The sequence below is a fragment of the Asterias rubens genome, chromosome 2 (genome assembly GCF_902459465.1).
Source record: "Asterias rubens chromosome 2, eAstRub1.3, whole genome shotgun sequence".
NCBI lineage: Eukaryota > Metazoa > Echinodermata > Asteroidea > Forcipulatida > Asteriidae > Asterias > Asterias rubens.
The window spans coordinates 4,205,976-4,223,601 of NC_047063.1; the positions used below are offsets into that span (position 1 = coordinate 4,205,976).

At 40.9% G+C, this 17,626-nt stretch overlaps 1 protein-coding gene across 5 annotated transcripts in view; it reads right to left on the reverse strand.

Moving 5' to 3' along the window:
* The window catches only part of LOC117307469 (forkhead box protein P1-like), a 75,545-nt gene that overhangs the window by 3,837 nt on the left and 54,082 nt on the right, over nt 1–17,626 (reverse strand). For 4 of the 5 annotated variants that reach the window (XM_033792232.1, XM_033792231.1, XM_033792229.1 and 1 more), the window contains 8 exons: nt 14,887–15,079; nt 12,632–12,923; nt 11,565–11,764; nt 10,320–10,444; nt 6,991–7,093; nt 3,675–3,844; nt 2,759–3,139; nt 1,587–1,796 (listed from right to left, as the gene is read on the reverse strand). In XM_033792232.1, coding sequence (XP_033648123.1) covers nt 1,587–1,796; nt 2,759–3,139; nt 3,675–3,844; nt 6,991–7,093; nt 10,320–10,444; nt 11,565–11,764; nt 12,632–12,923; nt 14,887–15,079 — 1,674 coding nt within the window. The remainder of the gene's footprint in view (nt 1–1,586; nt 1,797–2,758; nt 3,140–3,674; nt 3,845–6,990; nt 7,094–10,319; nt 10,445–11,564; nt 11,765–12,631; nt 12,924–14,886; nt 15,080–17,626) is intronic. The other variant, XM_033792230.1, reaches the window with a different exon arrangement.

Consider the following 17,626-nt stretch of genomic DNA (forward strand, 5'->3'; position numbering starts at 1 on the left):
AATCTGATGTGAAAATCAACTGACTGGTAGTAATAACTTACAGAAAGCCGTCTATTTTGGAGGGACATTAACTATTGTTTTCATATATAAATTGTTTTAATTTTTTTTTTTATATAATATTTATTCATTTACTTTTAACTTATTTTTTATTACTTATAACTTATTTTAAAAATATTTATTCCTTTACTTTATTTATTATTATTTATTTATTGCACATGAAACAGTGCAAGTGATATTAACGGGATGGTGTATAGAAAATTAATTTGCATCAGGGATAAAAAGTATTAATTTTGGTTTCACCATTACACTGATGTGTGTTAGCACTATATACTCCTGTGATTTTGTTGACAGAACTCAGACGTACTGAGTGTACAGTTCTACTGCTTACAAACATCGGTGAAAGGGTAAACCAAAATATTAATAGGAAATAAGAAGAAATGTTCAGTAACAGATGTGGGAGTGAAACCCATAATGGAAGAAACCCATGCCATCTGGTAAGAACTGTAAACACAGTCCACATACAAAGCTGTGGTCTGAGGTGGGTTTCGAACCAAGGTCCACAGAGGTGAAAGGCAGGGAAAGAACAATAAATAGCCAATCTGGTGCCCAAAACCAAAGGCAGTTTTAAATAGCAACAATGAAATTAAAGCAATTTCAGCTTTTCAGCTGGGTTCAATTTAATTGCTTACCGCCAAACTCTGCGCTTACGATCACCATTCTTTGCTTGCAGCGCCAGCGCCAAACTCTGGGCGTACGATCACCATTCTTTGCTTGCAGGGCTGGCGTCAAAATTTCTGCGCTTACGATCACCATTCTTTGCTTGCAGGGCCAGCGCCAAAATTTCTGCGCTTACGATCACCATTCTTTGTTTGCAGGGCCAGCGCCAAAATTTCTGCGCTTACGATCACCATTCTTTGCTTGCAGGGCCGGCGCCAACATTTCTGCGCTTACGATCACCATTCTTTGCTTGCAGCTAGCGCCAACATTTCTGCGCTTACGATCACCATTCTTTGCTTGCAGCGCCAGCGCCAACATTTCTGCGCTTACGATCACCATTCTTTGCTTGCAGCTAGCGCCAACATTTCTGCGCTTACGATCACCATTCTTTGCTTGCAGCGCCAGCGCCAACATTTCTGCGCTTACGATCACCATTCTTTGCTTGCAGCGCCAGCGCCAACATTTCTGCGCTTACGATCACCATTCTTTGCTTGCAGCCAGCGCCAACATTTCTGCGCTTACGATCACCACTCTTTGCTTGCAAAAAAATATATACGAACTAACAAAAACAGCAGTAAACAAATAGACCAAAATACACAATGTGTATACAAGTTCCAAGTTTGACAAGGCAATTAGCAACAACAACAACCTATTGACAAACAGAAAAAGTAACATACATGTTCAACAAGTTTGTGGAAAGGTTACTAAATAGACACGTAAAATGGAGACGTTGAGAGACGAAAAGAAAACAGGCAAAATCAGATATGAGACTTAAGTAAAAAAGAATATCACGTCCGCTACTACTTTGGCTCGTGTAATGGTGTACCAACAGAACACCAAACAAGCTGATGTACTTTAAGTACACTCACTCTGGATGGTATCCCTGACTGTATTGCGCTTCTACTTGTTCTTCTTCTATTCCTTCATCTCCTTCTCCTTCTTCTTCTGCTTCTTCTGGCCCCATGTGATGTGTCATGTGATGGGTCATATGACCCGACTTGTCCATCAACCCTTGGCCATTGGTCACCACAACTGCGTCTGCTTCCCTGCTGTCTTGGTCCGATGTCACATACCTTGGCCTGTAGTGAAGGAAGGTCATTAAGATGGCTGATAAAAGGGTCTATGTAACTTTTGTAGGACAAAAAACACAATGTCCACAGATTTACACTAAACTTACACAGTTTGAAGATAATGATAGAAGAAAGCTTCCCTGAAAATATTACGTGCTGAGGTGCTGTAGTTTTTGGGTAATGAGTAAAACAATGTCTTGAAATTAATTTTTGTCTCATGAGACGAAAATTATTTTAATCATTTACAAACGTATTTTCATGAATTTTTTTTACTCATTTCTCAAAAACTACAGCACCTCAGTAAGTAATATTTGAAGGGAAGCTTTCCACTATCATTATCTTCAAACCCTGCAAGTTTAATGTAAATCTATGAATATTTTGAAAAAGTACCCAAATCCTTTAAAGGCACTGGACACTATTGGTAATTACTCAAAATTATTGTTAGCATACATTTTACTAAGTAACAAGTAATATAAAGATGTTGATAGTATCAAACATTGTGAGTAAAGGCTCCCTCTGAAGTAACACATTTTGAGAACGAGGTAGTTTCTCACTCAATTTTTAAAAAGACTTTAGGCCTGACGCCTTTTTAAGGCATCTGAAAGCACACAGATTTGTGCAACAATCTGTGTGTGTGTACTCCACATTACAAGGCATTCATTGGCAGCATATTGCACCAGCAGCACCTTGTAAACCATTACATGGTGCTATGTAAAATGAGTAGATCTCATAATGCATATGAAGTCCAACATACCTTGCAGGAAACACTGTATCTAAAGCACCTTGAGTGTCACTGAGTGACCAATATACGCGCTACACGTTATAAGAAGCAACTTTTACTATTATTACATGTACATAGCTAGCACAGAAATTCTATGCTAGCACAGTAAGCGGAGAATGGTGATCTTAAGTACAGAAATCGACAATAAGCAAGGCAATCAAATTAGGCCCAGGATAGTGTGCACACTTACTCTCGACTGAGATCTTCGGGTTGCTCCTGCTCAAGATGATGTAAATGATTATGTCCTCCTCCCATCATGACTTGACCATTCATCGTTGGCAATCTCTCCATCTCCCCTACTCCTTCCTCCTCCACCTCCGCATCTTCAAGGTCTTCCTCTGCCGCTATCCCCTCCTCCTCGGTCTGCTCAAGGTACCTGAGGTTCTGCTCCTGCTGGATTCTCAGGTAGCGAGTCTCCGTCTCCAGTTCGGCTTCCGTGTAGTCGTTCTCCGCTTCTTGCTCGGCCGTAACGTACCTCGGCTCTGCGTGGTCAGTGCCGTTGATCTCCTCCTCCTCCATTGTGTTATTGAAGCGAGATGACGCCAGCTTGACACGGGTGGGTAGCTCTTGTCTGATGAGAGAGAATAGAGAGTTAACCTGGAGTTTGTGGGTATTCTGCCAAGGGACTGTTCTTTGGGAAGTTGCAATGAAAGTTTGAGATGTACTGGACACCTTTGGTAATTGTCAAAGACCATTATTTTAACTTGGTGTATCCCAACATATGTTTTATTTAAAACATACATGCACTTTGAAAATTTGAACTCAATTGGTCATCAAGAGAACAATGAAAGAAAAGCACCCTTGTTGCACAAGTGTGTGCTTTCAGACACCTCAAAAAAGCTTCACACTTAAAGTCTGTATTTGAGTGAGAAAGTTGAAACTATGTCTGCACCAGCCCGATGTTCTTGTATTTTTCAATTGAATAATATAAGGCTACTTCATTGTGAAATATCTTTGTGAACATTTTATGTACATAACACAAATCTCTTAGTGCTACTTCAACGAATATTGATTCACGTCTTCTGGTATAAAACATTTTGAGCTACAAGCCCAGCATTCTTGTGGTTTTAACCTCAAAACTTAAGCCCTGTAAAGACGTGACTTACTTGTTGTCACTCAAATCTTCAGGTTCATCTTGTTCCATACAATGCTCCATGGATTCCGAGACTTCCTCTACTTCAAAGACCTCATCACTCTGCGGCTGCTGATCATGGATGGAGCTAGCCGCTGCAGCATCACTCAGTAATGGGAGGGCACCACCAGAACCACTGCTTGCCTGTAAATATCAGCGGAAAAATAAAGTTGGGTGCTTTGTTAGCCTGAAGTAAAAAACTCTTCCTCTGTGCTGTACACAGTGCCTCAGATGTAGATTGTGGTGGTCCAATGGTTTAGTGCATCAGACTCAACTTCAGAGCCCAATTTCATAGAGCTGCTTAAGCACAACATTCGGCTTAAGCAAACAAATCTATGCTTTGTAAAATCAGATTACCAGCCAAGACTCCATCCAATTGTTATGCCAAGTAAACAACAGCTTAACACTAGTCACAAGCAAAGAATATGGCATGAAATTTTGGCCTGTAACATGCGTGAAATAAGCAAGCTATTTTAGTGCTTAACCATTTTTGGGGCTTAAGCAGCTCTATGAAATTGGCCCCCTGGTGGTTAAGTCATCAAGCTTTGGGTTTGAATCCCACTCATGACACTTGTGTCCTTGTGCAAGACACTTAAAGGCAGTGGACACTGTTGGTAATTACTCAAAATAATTACGAGCATAAAACCTTACTTGGTAATGAGTAATGGGGAGCTGTTGATAGTATAAAACATTGTGAGAAACGGCTCCCTCTGAAGTAATGTAGTTTTTGAGAAAGAAGTAATTTTCCACGAATTTGATTTCGAGACCTCAGATTTAGAATTTGAGGTCTCAAAATCAAGCGTCTGAAAGAACACAACTTCATGTGACAAAGGTGTTTTTTTCTTTCATTATTATCTCGCAACTTCGGCGACCGATTGAGCTGAAATTTTCAAACGTTTTGTTATTTTATGCATATGTTGAAATACACCAACTGTGACGGCTAGTCTTTGACAATTACCTATAGTGTCCACTGCCTTTAATCATAAAAGGTTCCAAATCCCAGTAGCCGGTGGATTTTACCCCCATGACTCTAAAACTACCAAGTGTACAGTTGCTCACATTCTAATTTTGTAAAACTAATGCTTGGCTTTACACTGTCTTTCAAGGCCTTGTCACATGAGACAATTTTTTTTACAATCAACTTAGAGGCACACCACCTGCACTGCACACAAGCGGAACACTTTGGTACTGCAAAAGATTTTTTTTCCCCTTTCTTACAGTGTTGTAACTGCCCAAAGAAAAGAACATGACATTTGGAATGCGAGAATGATTCTTCAAGTATACTGCCTAAAACTGGCTGCCTTCAAATGACCTCATGCAACATGTCTACCTGATTTGTAAAAATGAGTCATGAAAGACTTATAATTCAAACAATATGATTGCATTTCACATGTTTTATATATTACTAGAGCATTTAATGAAGTGTTTTGTTCTTTTGGGTAGTAACACTTTTCCCCCGCTCCTCTTCCTTCCACCACATCCCAACTTCTCAAGCGACTGTCTCACGCAAAAAACAATCCGATGACAGTCAAAACAAGAATTCAGGTCACGGGGGAGACTTTTGTCTTCAATAACAAGAACATTTCCTTCGCGCTGGAAACCTTATTTTCAGGAAACAAAATTTTACAAACAGTAATACACTGGTGAAAGAAAATCTTTGTTTCATTATTAAACTGCAGTGTTAAAGAAGGCAAAGAACAGAAAACACTGTTTAGCTCAGCCAGAAAATCCTCCACGTTGTCCGACAACTAACTGAAAAACTAAAAATAAAAACTACCGGTACTGTCCTTCTACAATTGTCTTTTTAAAAGGTACATGTTAAAATAATTTTGGGTGAGCAGAAAGCTCTTCTGAAGGTTTTTAAGACAGAAATTTTAATACTTATAAAATATTGGAAGGATATTCTTATACAATTTTTTTAGTTTGCACCGACTACCTTCTTCCCCCAAAGAATGTGGAAATGTCTTCTTCTTTTTTTTTTTTTAAGTAAAAAGCTGCATACCAGGAGGATCCCAAAACAAAAACATAAACCAAGAAAAGGTGGAAATTTGTTCATCTTTTGTACGAACTTTCACGCAAATCTCTGGTGAATTTTTGTTTATTGTTGAAAATTTTTTCTATAAGACCTTCTTTCTTAAAACACATTTTCATAAAGCGAAAAAACATTGGTGAAAAACTGCATGCCGCTTTTCCTTATAAAAAATTACAATCTCTTGTTTACATGAAATGTAAAGTGCACATAATGTAAAGTGCACATAAAGTTCAGTGACCAGTTTAACAGTGTCATTAACAAATAGGTTCCTCTTCATGTCTCCAAACCAAATTTATTATAATTTTTTTGTTAAATAAATTTTGTTTGCAATACTTCCGGCTACAGGGGGGTACCCTCAGGCACTTCCATACACAGCAATCCTCTAGACATAACAAATTAAAGGTTGTCTCACTGAATCAAATTCCCCTTCGTCGCTCTGAAATCATAAGGGCTTGGGGAAAAACAAAGTTCAGCGGAGACTGGGCGAAGGGGGCACTTTGGCCGATCAGCCACGGGGACACTACTAAGTCGGTTCAACCCATTAATTGGGTTCAACCCATTAATCCATCCAAATCCACACCAAAGTTTGTTTGATGATGATGGATTTGGGTAATCGCTCGCCCCAGACTGAGAGTACAATTTAAAGGTCTTTAAATCAATCAAGTTGATCGAGACACAACAATCTGTTGATAATGCAGGAAATATCGTGCTAGCTGAGAAAGTTTATCCCCTTGTAATGAGTCCAAGGGGATTTGCAAAATTTACCAATTCGTCTAAGAACATTACTCCCTCCCTCCACCCATGGCCTAGTTTCAGAGCTTCTTATCTCTTTCACAGCCAAGTTCGTACATTTACGATCTATTTTATGTACTAAAAAATGTCTGACCCATAGAATACATGTAATCACAAGAGGGCATTTTCAAGACCTCCTCTAAAAATTGCATCTTTGTTTAAAATTGCTGAGATCAGTTGTGTAAAACGACACACATCATGAATTAGCAGTACACGTCATTGTCCCGGTGAATGGTCATTTGGTGTCGGAGGAACAAATATTGCTGTTGAAAATTACTTTCTTCAAAGTTTTTTTCATGTTATGAAGAAAGCCTTGAGTTTTGTTTTTCCGTCAAATTACTCATGGGTCCATTCATTTTCCGATGCAGAGAAGTCGCATAAATAGAAAACTGGCGCCCAAAACGATGATCGTTAGTTTTCAGTTCTCGTTTGAAAGGTCTTAGTCATGAAAGGGTTAATGACCTACCTGAGGTGTTTCCAGATTAAGAGGCAGCGGGCTTGCACTGATGTCCAACGATCTACTGACCGGTGCGGTGGGTGTGGTGGGAGTGGAGGGGGGTGTGGTTAAGCTGAAAATATACAATGCCAACACATTTCATTTAATCACTTCTTCTAATGATTGTTATTGTTGATGCACATTAAAAGGCAATTTTAGTGTTTTTAACCAGATGTTTATAATATATTTTGTTTAATTTTTTTTATGCAAGTCGCCAGACACACAAGGCCTGAAGGCCACTTCAAGGTGTGGGCTACAATTATGTTTGTTCAGAGGTCGTTGCCACCTACTCCTAGGGCTGAAAAAGGGTTACCCCATTTACCGTCCATACGGATGTAGACTTGGGTATCATCAGTCCGAAGCCTGGCCGATAGAGCAGAAAGCACTACCTCCCCAATTTTATGTAGCAAGTGTCACGACCGGGATTCGAACCCTTACTCTGCTGATCAAACAGCAGAGCTTGAATCCGGTGCTCTTAACCGCTCAGACGTGACACGCCACAAAATATTGAATTGAATTGAATTTATTGCGACCTTCAAAATATCGTATTTATTATATTACACATATCCAACAGCACTATAAGTGCCAATAACAGCAGGATCAGAAAATGAGAAGAAATATCACATTTTAGATATGGGAGGAACCCCAAACACGAAACCAGGTACATGCAGGAACTGAAAATCCAATCCACATGCTCAAACCTCTACCCATGCAGAAACCCATTTATACCCCTGGCTGAAGTACAGCAATCATAGTAAAGCATCTTGCACAAGTGTCATGACCGGGATTCGTACCCACACCCGATGACTTAACCAACAGGACTTGAATGCTCAAACCACTTGCAAATGACACCCCATATGTGCAGGGGTCAAAACAGGCAGGATACTTGGTTCTTAGAAAAAATCAGGAACAACTTAATATCAGAAAGATATGTTATTGCAGTGGTGAATTCTGAGACCCAATTATTTAGCACCTTCTAAGGGTTAACAGGGTGCTACGGCGCATACAGCAAACACAGTCATCAACACCGGGGCGAACCCCTTCTCTTTTTGATAAGTGCACTGGGTTCTTTTACATGCGTTACACAACACATGGGATCAATGGCTTTACGTCCAATCCAAAGGACGAAGCAATGGTTATTTAGACTGGACGGCTTTTATACGAGAATGCTTCCCTCTGTTAAACAGATTCATTGGGAGAGGCATGTCACAAACCTGGAGCTCTACGGTGGACTACCGAGAGTTAGCAACAGGATTAGGGCAAGAAGGCTGAGACTAGCAGGTCACTGTCTCAGACATGATGAGCTGGCAGCGAGCAAGCTTGTGCTTTGGGCCCCTACTCAAGGTCACTGTTCCAGAGGCAGACCACAAACCACCTACCGTAATTTTCGGATTATAAACCGCGCGGCGTATAAACCGCACTTCCTCAAAATATACAAAAAATATTTAGATGTCGGCGTATATGCCGCGCGGCGTATAAACCGCAATCAAAATAAAAAAAAGACATGAAAAAACTAACCTCAAAACACGGAAGTGAAGTACGCAAACCTGCCGCGTTACGGGTGATTTTTTATCTCACACTATCAGTCCTGAGTTATATTTTGTTTCCATCAACAACCCTTTTCAAGAATTTGCGATTTGATGATCGGTTGTGTTGACCATATGTTTTGTGAACTTCTTTGGCAACAATCTCCGTGAATCAAAGATCGGTCTACAACGCACACCGAGAAATACTTTGCCCTGCATCGCATCGCCCTCTGTTGACACAATGTTCACGTTTGATTAGACTGGGCCCCGAGCCTCAAAGCGTGGGTCAGACGTTCAAGCTCCCCGTTGTACGATGGGCAGCCGCTCTACTCGATCCGTCCGAAGTCTAGCCAAGATTTTATGAATGGAACTATCACCGGCCAATCAACAACGGCCAATCATCAAACGGCCAATCACCGCATGCGTGAACACATAGGGGCCGTGCTTGTTTGCGGTCCCCGTGTGGCGATGTGCAGTGACAGGCGGTCGGCACATCACTCAGTCTTGTATAGTTGGCCGCAATGTGGAGTTGCGTCGTAATTAAAGTGGAAATGTATTAAAGTTTACACTATTGATCGTAATTGAAATGATCTATTATAGGATAGCATTCTTTTTGGTTTTTTTTTTTTTTGGTTGGCCGGTGTTTCTCCCTCCCTTTTATTGTAGTCCCACAACGAGGATCCACACAACAGATTATTGCAACGACGGACGGGCGGACGGACGTAGCGTGTGTGTATGCAGTAATGTATCATGCAGCGTGCACATTAAGCACATGTACACACATGCGAGTTCGTAAAGCTAGCAATCTGTTAATTGCGCTGCTCAATCTCGAGATTGCACAACAGATGTTGGCTGCACCGTACTGAGCAATGTTCGCTGACGGGTTGCGCTACGCCCTCGCATTTGCGCCGCCTGGAAATAAAATTCCCAATGTTACTGGACTCAACAATCAGGGCAGGTTGGAAACGTTTTGTTTGATCCCCCGGAGCGGCATAGCTCTTTGCGTACGTCCATTCACCATTCTGCTGTTGCGGTGTGCGTGGTTGAGCTGACGAAACCGCTGGCTGACACGAGTGTAGCGGATGTCTGACGTCAGTATATAAAGATCGTGGGAAAAATAGACAGGGGACGAGTCTATTTCGCCGAGACACGTGTATAGCTTGAATGTCTGACGCCAGCATGTAGAGATCGCTAGGATAAATAGACGGGCACCAGTCTAGTCTAGCCCGAGTTGCGCTGAGCGGGGGGAGCTAGCTAGCTGAGGGCGGCTGTTAAACGTTTTACAAAGGAAACATGGAATACAATTGTGGTGGGATTTTCAACAGGTTTTTGTCATCACACAGGCAGGTTTTTGTTCTCGTTTAAGAAAAAAAAACATTATTTAGAATATTTTACAAACGATCTTTCTTTTTAAAAATGCCGTTTTTCTCTTAAATATTTATATGTCGGCTTACAAGCCGCCCGGAGAATAAACCGCAGGAGTTCAAAAAAATGTCAAAATCAACATATAAACCGCGGTTTATAATCCGAAAATTACGGTATGTGGACACCTTGTGCCGGGACTCTGGACTGCGTCGGGAAGAGCTGCGTACAGCAATGGAGGACCAACGTGTTTGGAGGGCCATCATCCGATGCTCCGATTCGACTTGCTTTAAGGACACAAGTGTCACGGCTTGGGATTATTTTTATGATTTTTCCCATGTGGGAAAAATCGGAAATTCATCTTAAGTAAATGTAAGTAGGAAGAATATCAATATCTGTCAAATCACGTACCAGCTGCTGAGTTTTTGTGGTCTTCTTTTCATGAATTCGAGCTCATCCACCGTCCAGACAGCACCTTTGACGTTCTCTACTCTCACAAAACACTTGTGTAGACTGAGATTATGCCGTACAGCATTCTAAGAGAAATAATAAGAGGGATGTCAATGGGTCTGTCTTTTAGCTATTATTATAACCTGTAATTACTGAGCAATTGGTATTCTTTCTGTCTCAGCTCAAGAAATGTATGAAGCTTCAAAGCAATCACATCACCAATCTTTTAGTTAACAAACCACACAAGAAATTTACGGGGCATTATTGGTTAAATAGCGCCCTCTTACATGTAATTCGATAGATTTGGAATTCATGTCGCTCAGCCCCATCCCCTCTCCAATTATAATGTTTTGCTCCTCACTTAACCAATGGCCAGATGGTGTTTGAAAACCCTGAGTGATGCCATGGTAGTACTTTTTTAAAGTAGAAAGTATATAATTATGTACTACTTAAACAAACTACTCACAAATTACTTTCCATTCATAAATACCCCAGACAGTTTCTCTACTCCTATTGGTGGAGAGTGCATCACGTGGGGGTGTTTTAACTGTTGATAATGACCATTTGGTACTGTTAATAACCGGCTGGCTTCCGCGTGTCGGGCGCGCAAGATTATCACGCAGAAGGCAATTCATAACTATGAGTAACAGCGCCTAATCTATTTCTAAGCACGCGCTCGAATCCATTTCTACACACAACCCACGTGCAACAGATTCTTCACAAAGTTTTTGAAAAAATTATTTCAAACCTCAAATTTTCAATTGTCAAGGTGTCTATAATTGTATTTTGTTAACGTTTTTTAACAAAGGGCATTTATGAATGGGAATAATAGAGTAGTGACTCGTTCTTAAACCTCAGTTTAAAACCTTGCAGGGTCGTTGCCGTTCGATAAAGGCCCTAGGCTTCGGCTCGGACCGTTATCACATGACAACGACCCTGCCGGTTTTAAACAGCCGATTAAGAACTCGTCGCTACCCGTTTACTCCCTTATTTAAACATCAACAGAACTACATTACACCATCATACAGTCATCATATTGGATCATTGGAAAAAAGTAGGAATATTTTATAAAGCACAAGGGCTGGCCCAGATGTGCATATGGTGCAGGCTTTCATAGACATTTAAGACTATTTCATCAATTCTTTCCAATGGTAAACAAATCAGAAATCAGACTACAGTAGGTAGAAAATCTAAAACTAAACATACCTTCCACGTAGCAGCATTCCGCCTGAAGTAAGCAAACGTTCGTGTAAACCAATTGTAAATCTCATTGAGAGTGAGCTGGCCGTCCGGAGACTCCAGGATACCTTGCCTGATGAGCGCTGCGTAGGTGAACGGCGGTCGCACGTCAGCCATCTTGTAGAAGTCAGCATTACGATAGATCTCTGCAGCAGGAAAGCAAAGGCCTTTTTTAAAATTAAAAAACTCCTTGAGAGGGTAAAGCGTGGCCATAAGTCAAAGGACATTCGGGGGAGGAGAGTTCAAACAGACCACTTTGAATGAACTGGTAGGACCCAGGGTCAATTTCACAAAGAGTTAGGACTAGTCCTAACTTAGGGCCCTAAGTTACTCGCCCTAAGTTAGGGCGAGTAACTAGTCCTAACTCAAGATAAGACTAGTCTTAACTCTTTGTGAAATCCACCCCTGAACAGTAAAACACGGTTCACACTTCTTAAGAATGCAGATGCAATATAAAAAATTTTATATCACAGGGCTGTTTTCGCAGTGAACATTTCGCAGTAGTCCAGCAAAAGTCAACTGATACGTATCCACCGTTGCCCATTTTTGTGACGATAGCATTTGTATCGCATTCACAGGATGTATGAACCGGGCTTAAAACATCAAACAACTTTCGCGTCTGAAAAATAACCTTTTTTAACTCATGTTTTCTTCAACTTTTCTAATCATCTGATATAAATATGCAATATTTTAGCCTTCGAGAAAGACTCTGCTAGGGTTGAAACGTCTAAATATATATGTTGTTTTTCATTTATACCTTAGGTAAGCAGTTTGCAACAGATTTCTCAGATTGTAAAAACAAAATGTTTTTGTTCTATGATCTCTTACTGGATGACTAAATAATATTATAAGAATAACTACAACATTTATAGAGCGTTAAATAAGCGTATGTTTCCGTGCGCTATAACCAAGTGTCCAATGAAGGTTGCTGCTAACATGTTTAATGTGGTTGGGTAGCTTGTTCCAAATTGTTTAAGCTACACTTTAAGACGCCAAAAGGACAAAGGGCAGAGGAAGCTAGAGAATTGTAATACCTGTTCCTAAGGAAATGCCGTACTTCTCGCTGGTCCGTCTTCTGATTGGTCCTCCGCCGGGTGTGATGTTAATCTGTATATTGGACGGCGTGCTCGTCATGGGTGGTTGGGACTGCGACATCGGTGGCGGTGACGGCATGCGCATGTGGTGCGTCGGTAGGTTGGGCGTGGGATGCCGCATGGGCTTGAGCAGGCTGAGATGGGAGAGTGATGGAGGCTGAATGATGCTGGGCGGTTGAACCAGGGCCATGGTCTTGGGAACCGAAGGCGGAGTCTGAGGGGGAAGTAGAGTCTGTAGAAAGAGGGTACAGTTCAGGTGATTATTAGAGACAGAAATATCACAATGAAATAGGAAACATTTCTTCAGTTGCCTATTTTGCATGGCGAAGAGAAATGCAAAAAGTATAAATGATAGAGCGTGTAATAAGTTATTTTCAGTTTGTATACCTTCTTAAAGATGCTATGTCAGATTTTTGGCCGATTTGACCCCAAAATTTTGATTTAAAATTCAATAGGTATTTTGATGGGGGCCGAGAAAGTCACAAGCTTCCATTTGAGCCATTGCTCGAAAAAGACAATGTCCCGACAATATGTCACGTGACCAATTCTTATGTGTTTTATAAGAAACGTTTTAAATTTTTGTTATGGTTCTTGACCATTAAAAGTTAAAGTTAAAGTTTTTTTCGTTAGAGCGGGTGACACTCTTTGAAATACCATTCACTCAAAAAAATCTATTTTTTAATGTTTAGGGCCAAAAATCTGACATAGCATCTTTAACGCAATGTTCTTTTAGTTGTTTATAGTCATTGATTGTGTCTGCTTCCTCATAGTTGGGTTGTGCTAAGCTACTTGTCGAGTTTAAGCAGCTCTTTGAACCTGGACCCAAAGGTAAAATGTCATTGCTCAGCTTTCCACAGAATTCCGCGGTTACAGCACCTTGTCGTCTGTGTTATTCTCAGGTTCCCTAAGCACAAGATTCTGTGGTGAGCAGAGTCGTGAAATTAGACCAAAGTTTGTTTTCACTCTTCTGAGTGCAGTCTCATTTGATAATGGAATTGAGCAGCATAATAGCAACCAAGCCAACAGAGAATTAATTGCAACAGTCATATCAAAACTTATCTTACATGTATGTCACAGGTTTTCAAGGACTAATTTTGTTGTGTTTGTTTTTCTTTGTTTTGTTTGTTGTTGGTTTTTACTGCGCCTTGAACACCTAGCAGGGTGGATATGTGCGCATTACAAGTCTTATTATTATAATTATTATTTATTACGAGCGGTTGCTGACTAGGGCCCAATCTTATGGCTCTAATCTACTGCTGAACTCTGTGCTTGTAGTCACCATTCTTTGCTCACAGGGTAAGCACCAAGTTTCTGTCCTAGCTGTGTAAGCAAAGACTGCCTTATAACGTGGAGTACACATGCGCACAAGCAAAAATTCCATGCTAACCTGTGAAATATGCTTGACGTAAGTGTGGAATTCCCTGCTTTCGTAAGCGCTGATTCTTTGCTTACTGTAAGCAGAGCCATGAAATTGGGCCTGGATCAGGGATGAGATTTAACAATTGTTAAAATTTCTAAAATTCTAGCGTGCAGGCCTGGGTTCCCCTCCCTTTATCCTAGACTCAGACAAAACCTCCAAGATTTTACACTTTAAGAGGTGCGTCACCAGAAACTACATGTAAAGCAGGCGATTGTCTCCATGCCCCCCAGTCATTGCCTTGGTGCCCTTGTAATGCTCCAGTAGATGTTTACAATTTCCTCATAGGGTGCCCTTTGCCAAGGAGAAAATGTCTTGGTTCCCTTGCCCTTTTAAAAACGAAGCATACAGGCCTGCTAAAGGTTTGGACAAACGTTTGCAAACTTGTCTAAACAGTTAAGTGGTTCACCGACTAATCATGCAGGAATTAACAAAGTAAAATTCATGCATGTCGCATGTAGAATTTAAGCAGCACAAATAGGTGTACGTTCAAAGGCACACGTAATGTAGGTGTACAGTATGTTCAAAATAATGTATCAAGGCAAACAAAGATGGCTGGTTGGGCACTGTGCGACTTCACGCGGAAAATATGTATCGAGTTCAGGTAAATTGTTCCGTGTTCTTCCCCAAATAATTAAAACAGTTTCTAAACCAGTTTCTCTTATTCAGGTTTATTATTTGACTTCTAGAGATACACGGTGCACCAGAAAAAACGAAACCCAACACATCATACAAAATTGTTCACGGGCGACTATCAATGATCCTTTTTTCGTCTTACCTTCTTACTGGGGTTGTAGCTCTTGGAAGATTCTGGTCTAGACTCCATTGGTTTCATGTGAAGGTGTGCCATCATGGCCGCCAGTCTCTCTCGCTCTTTGGCCAGCTGGATCTCCAACTGACTGACCACTTGGAGCTGGACACGAGCTTGCGCCGTGCTCCGGTCATCCAGAGCATGCTCAGTACTCAGGTGCCTGTAGTTCAAGGGAAGACAATAAGACTTAATGTTTGGTTCTCACAAGATGGTAATATCATGAGGGGTGTAACTCATCTTGAAAATGGTCTTGAAGAAAAGGCCCTCTCAAATGTCTCACGCTGAAAAACAATTTATTTTTTTATCATCAGTAAATGAACATGAACACAACAATAACAGATGTAGTGACCAGACGCCGCCTGAACTGGTTTGGCCATGTCATCAGAATGCCAGCCTACAGGCTACCCAACCTGGTCTACTACAATGACTTCAACACTCCACGCCAACGAGGACGCCGACCATTGCGCTGGAAGGTGCAAATTCAGGATGATGCCAACATTCCACTTCATGAGGCAGAGCAGAGCAGGGGACGGTTTTCCAAGGAAGCCAAGAGACACCCAATCCTAAGCAGCTAAGTAAGTAAGTAAGTAAGTATCAGTAAATATCAACCAGCTAACTCAACCAGGGAATTTGGGTGACCGTCCATGAACTCTGGCACTCCGGCGTATCAAAGGAACTCATTGAGGAGAATGCAGGTAAGTCGGCGCACCAAAACGGACATGGCGGACCTTCTTATTTTTATCCAACATGGCGCAGGTTACGGCTTTAATCATATAGATAACAGTGGCTTCTTATAAAGTGCTCAAATCCATCACTCAGTCACGCTCATGGGCTCAAACATTATTACCCCTAGTCACTGGGCCATTTACTTCATTTCTGAAACCATCTCACCTCCTTTGGGAGTATAAAGCCTGCACTGCCAAAATATGTGGCGCACTTTTAAAACTAAATCAATCACAAGAACTATGTCATCCCTCACAGGTATTCATTTACCCCTGGGTAAACAGAAGCAATTGTAGTGTATTGCTCAAAGGCAGTGGACACCATTGGTAATTACTCAAAATAATTATTGGCATAAAACCTTTCTTGGTGACGAGTAATGGGGAGAGGTTGATAGTATAAAACAATGTGAGAAGCGACTCCCTCTAAAGTGCCGTACTTTTCGAGAAAGAAGTAATTTTCCACGAATTTGATTTTGAGCCCTCAGATTAAGAACTTGAGGTCTCGAAATCAACCATCTAAACGCACACAACTTCGTGTGACAAGGGTCAGTTTTCTTTCATTATTATCTCGCAACTTCGATGACCGATTGAGCTCAAATTTCCACAGGTTTGTTATTTTATGCATATGTTGAAGGATAGTGAAGGATAGTCTTTGACAATTACCAATAGTGTCCACTGCCTTTAAGGTCACAAATGTCATGATCAGGATTCGAACCCATGAGTGAGTGAGTGAGTGACATGAAAAGGCATGCTAACCTTCCGGTGCTTTTTGCATGAACATTAACGACGTAACAGTACAAATCCATGGTGAACGCGCAAGATGGCCGCCTATTTTTCTTGCTAACCTGTGAAATCCACCCCAGAGCACTAAAACACTCGCCTATAGACGATGTCACCTACGCTTATATTCAAACCGCCCTCTGTTGACAAAACACTGAATACATCATGTTTAGCCGGGCAAAAAGAATCGTAGTCATGGTAATATTGCTTACACTTTCTAGCTGGCTGCCAAAACACAAAGGTTTTGCCCGGCAGTATGCGCGCGAATCATGTTATGGTTTTCGAGTGACGTCAAAGATCACTATAGGGCACAAGTTTATTTGACATTCTATCACGTTACCAGCTTTCTTACATTGTTTGTTGCATATGCAAAAGTACATTATGTTTTTGGGGTGTTTTTTTCCCTTCATTATAAACCAGCCTTAATTGTCAGGATCTGATATTGAGAAGAAAAAAATTCCAACTGAAGTATAAGTCTGTGTAAGGACAAACAAGTTGTACACTTCTTAATTTGTTCAACTAATCAACCACGTTTCTATTTTGTCTCCCCAACATGAAAAGAAAAAGAAAGGAAAGGAAAATCCAATAATCAAATCCCTGTACAGGAAGCCAGACAGTCAGACTATTACATACATGTACACTTCAATGGATTAAGCCTGAAGCATAAAACTGACATTAATGGACAATGGGCAATGTTGAATGTGGTCAGTCAGAATCAATGGATAGTGACGTGTTCTTGGAAAAATGTGGCCAGACTCTTGGGGCTCCTTGGTAAATAGCAGCATTTGTTATAAATTACTTGCATGGGACATGAAACATCCGCATTCACATGGAATGTATACATATTGAATAACTGCACACACAAAAAAAACCTGTGAGGAAATTCTTTGTGATAAAATCATTACAAAATGCTTTTCTTGTGTTACAAAGGTTCAGAGGCTCAACAGTTTTAAACAGCCGATACTTCACAGAGGCAACAAAGGCAACTGTCTCCATGCCCCCTGATCATTTGCCTTGGTGCCCTTGAAATGCTCCAGTAGAAACTTACAATTCCCTTTACTAATGAGACAATACCTTGGTGCCTTTGCCCTTTCAAAAGCGAAGCATACAGTCCTGGAACAGTCATCAACCAGACATGCAACTTTAAAGACCTGCTTGATCGAAAATGTCAAGTTGTGAACTTTGCTGAATTTCATTTAAAATGT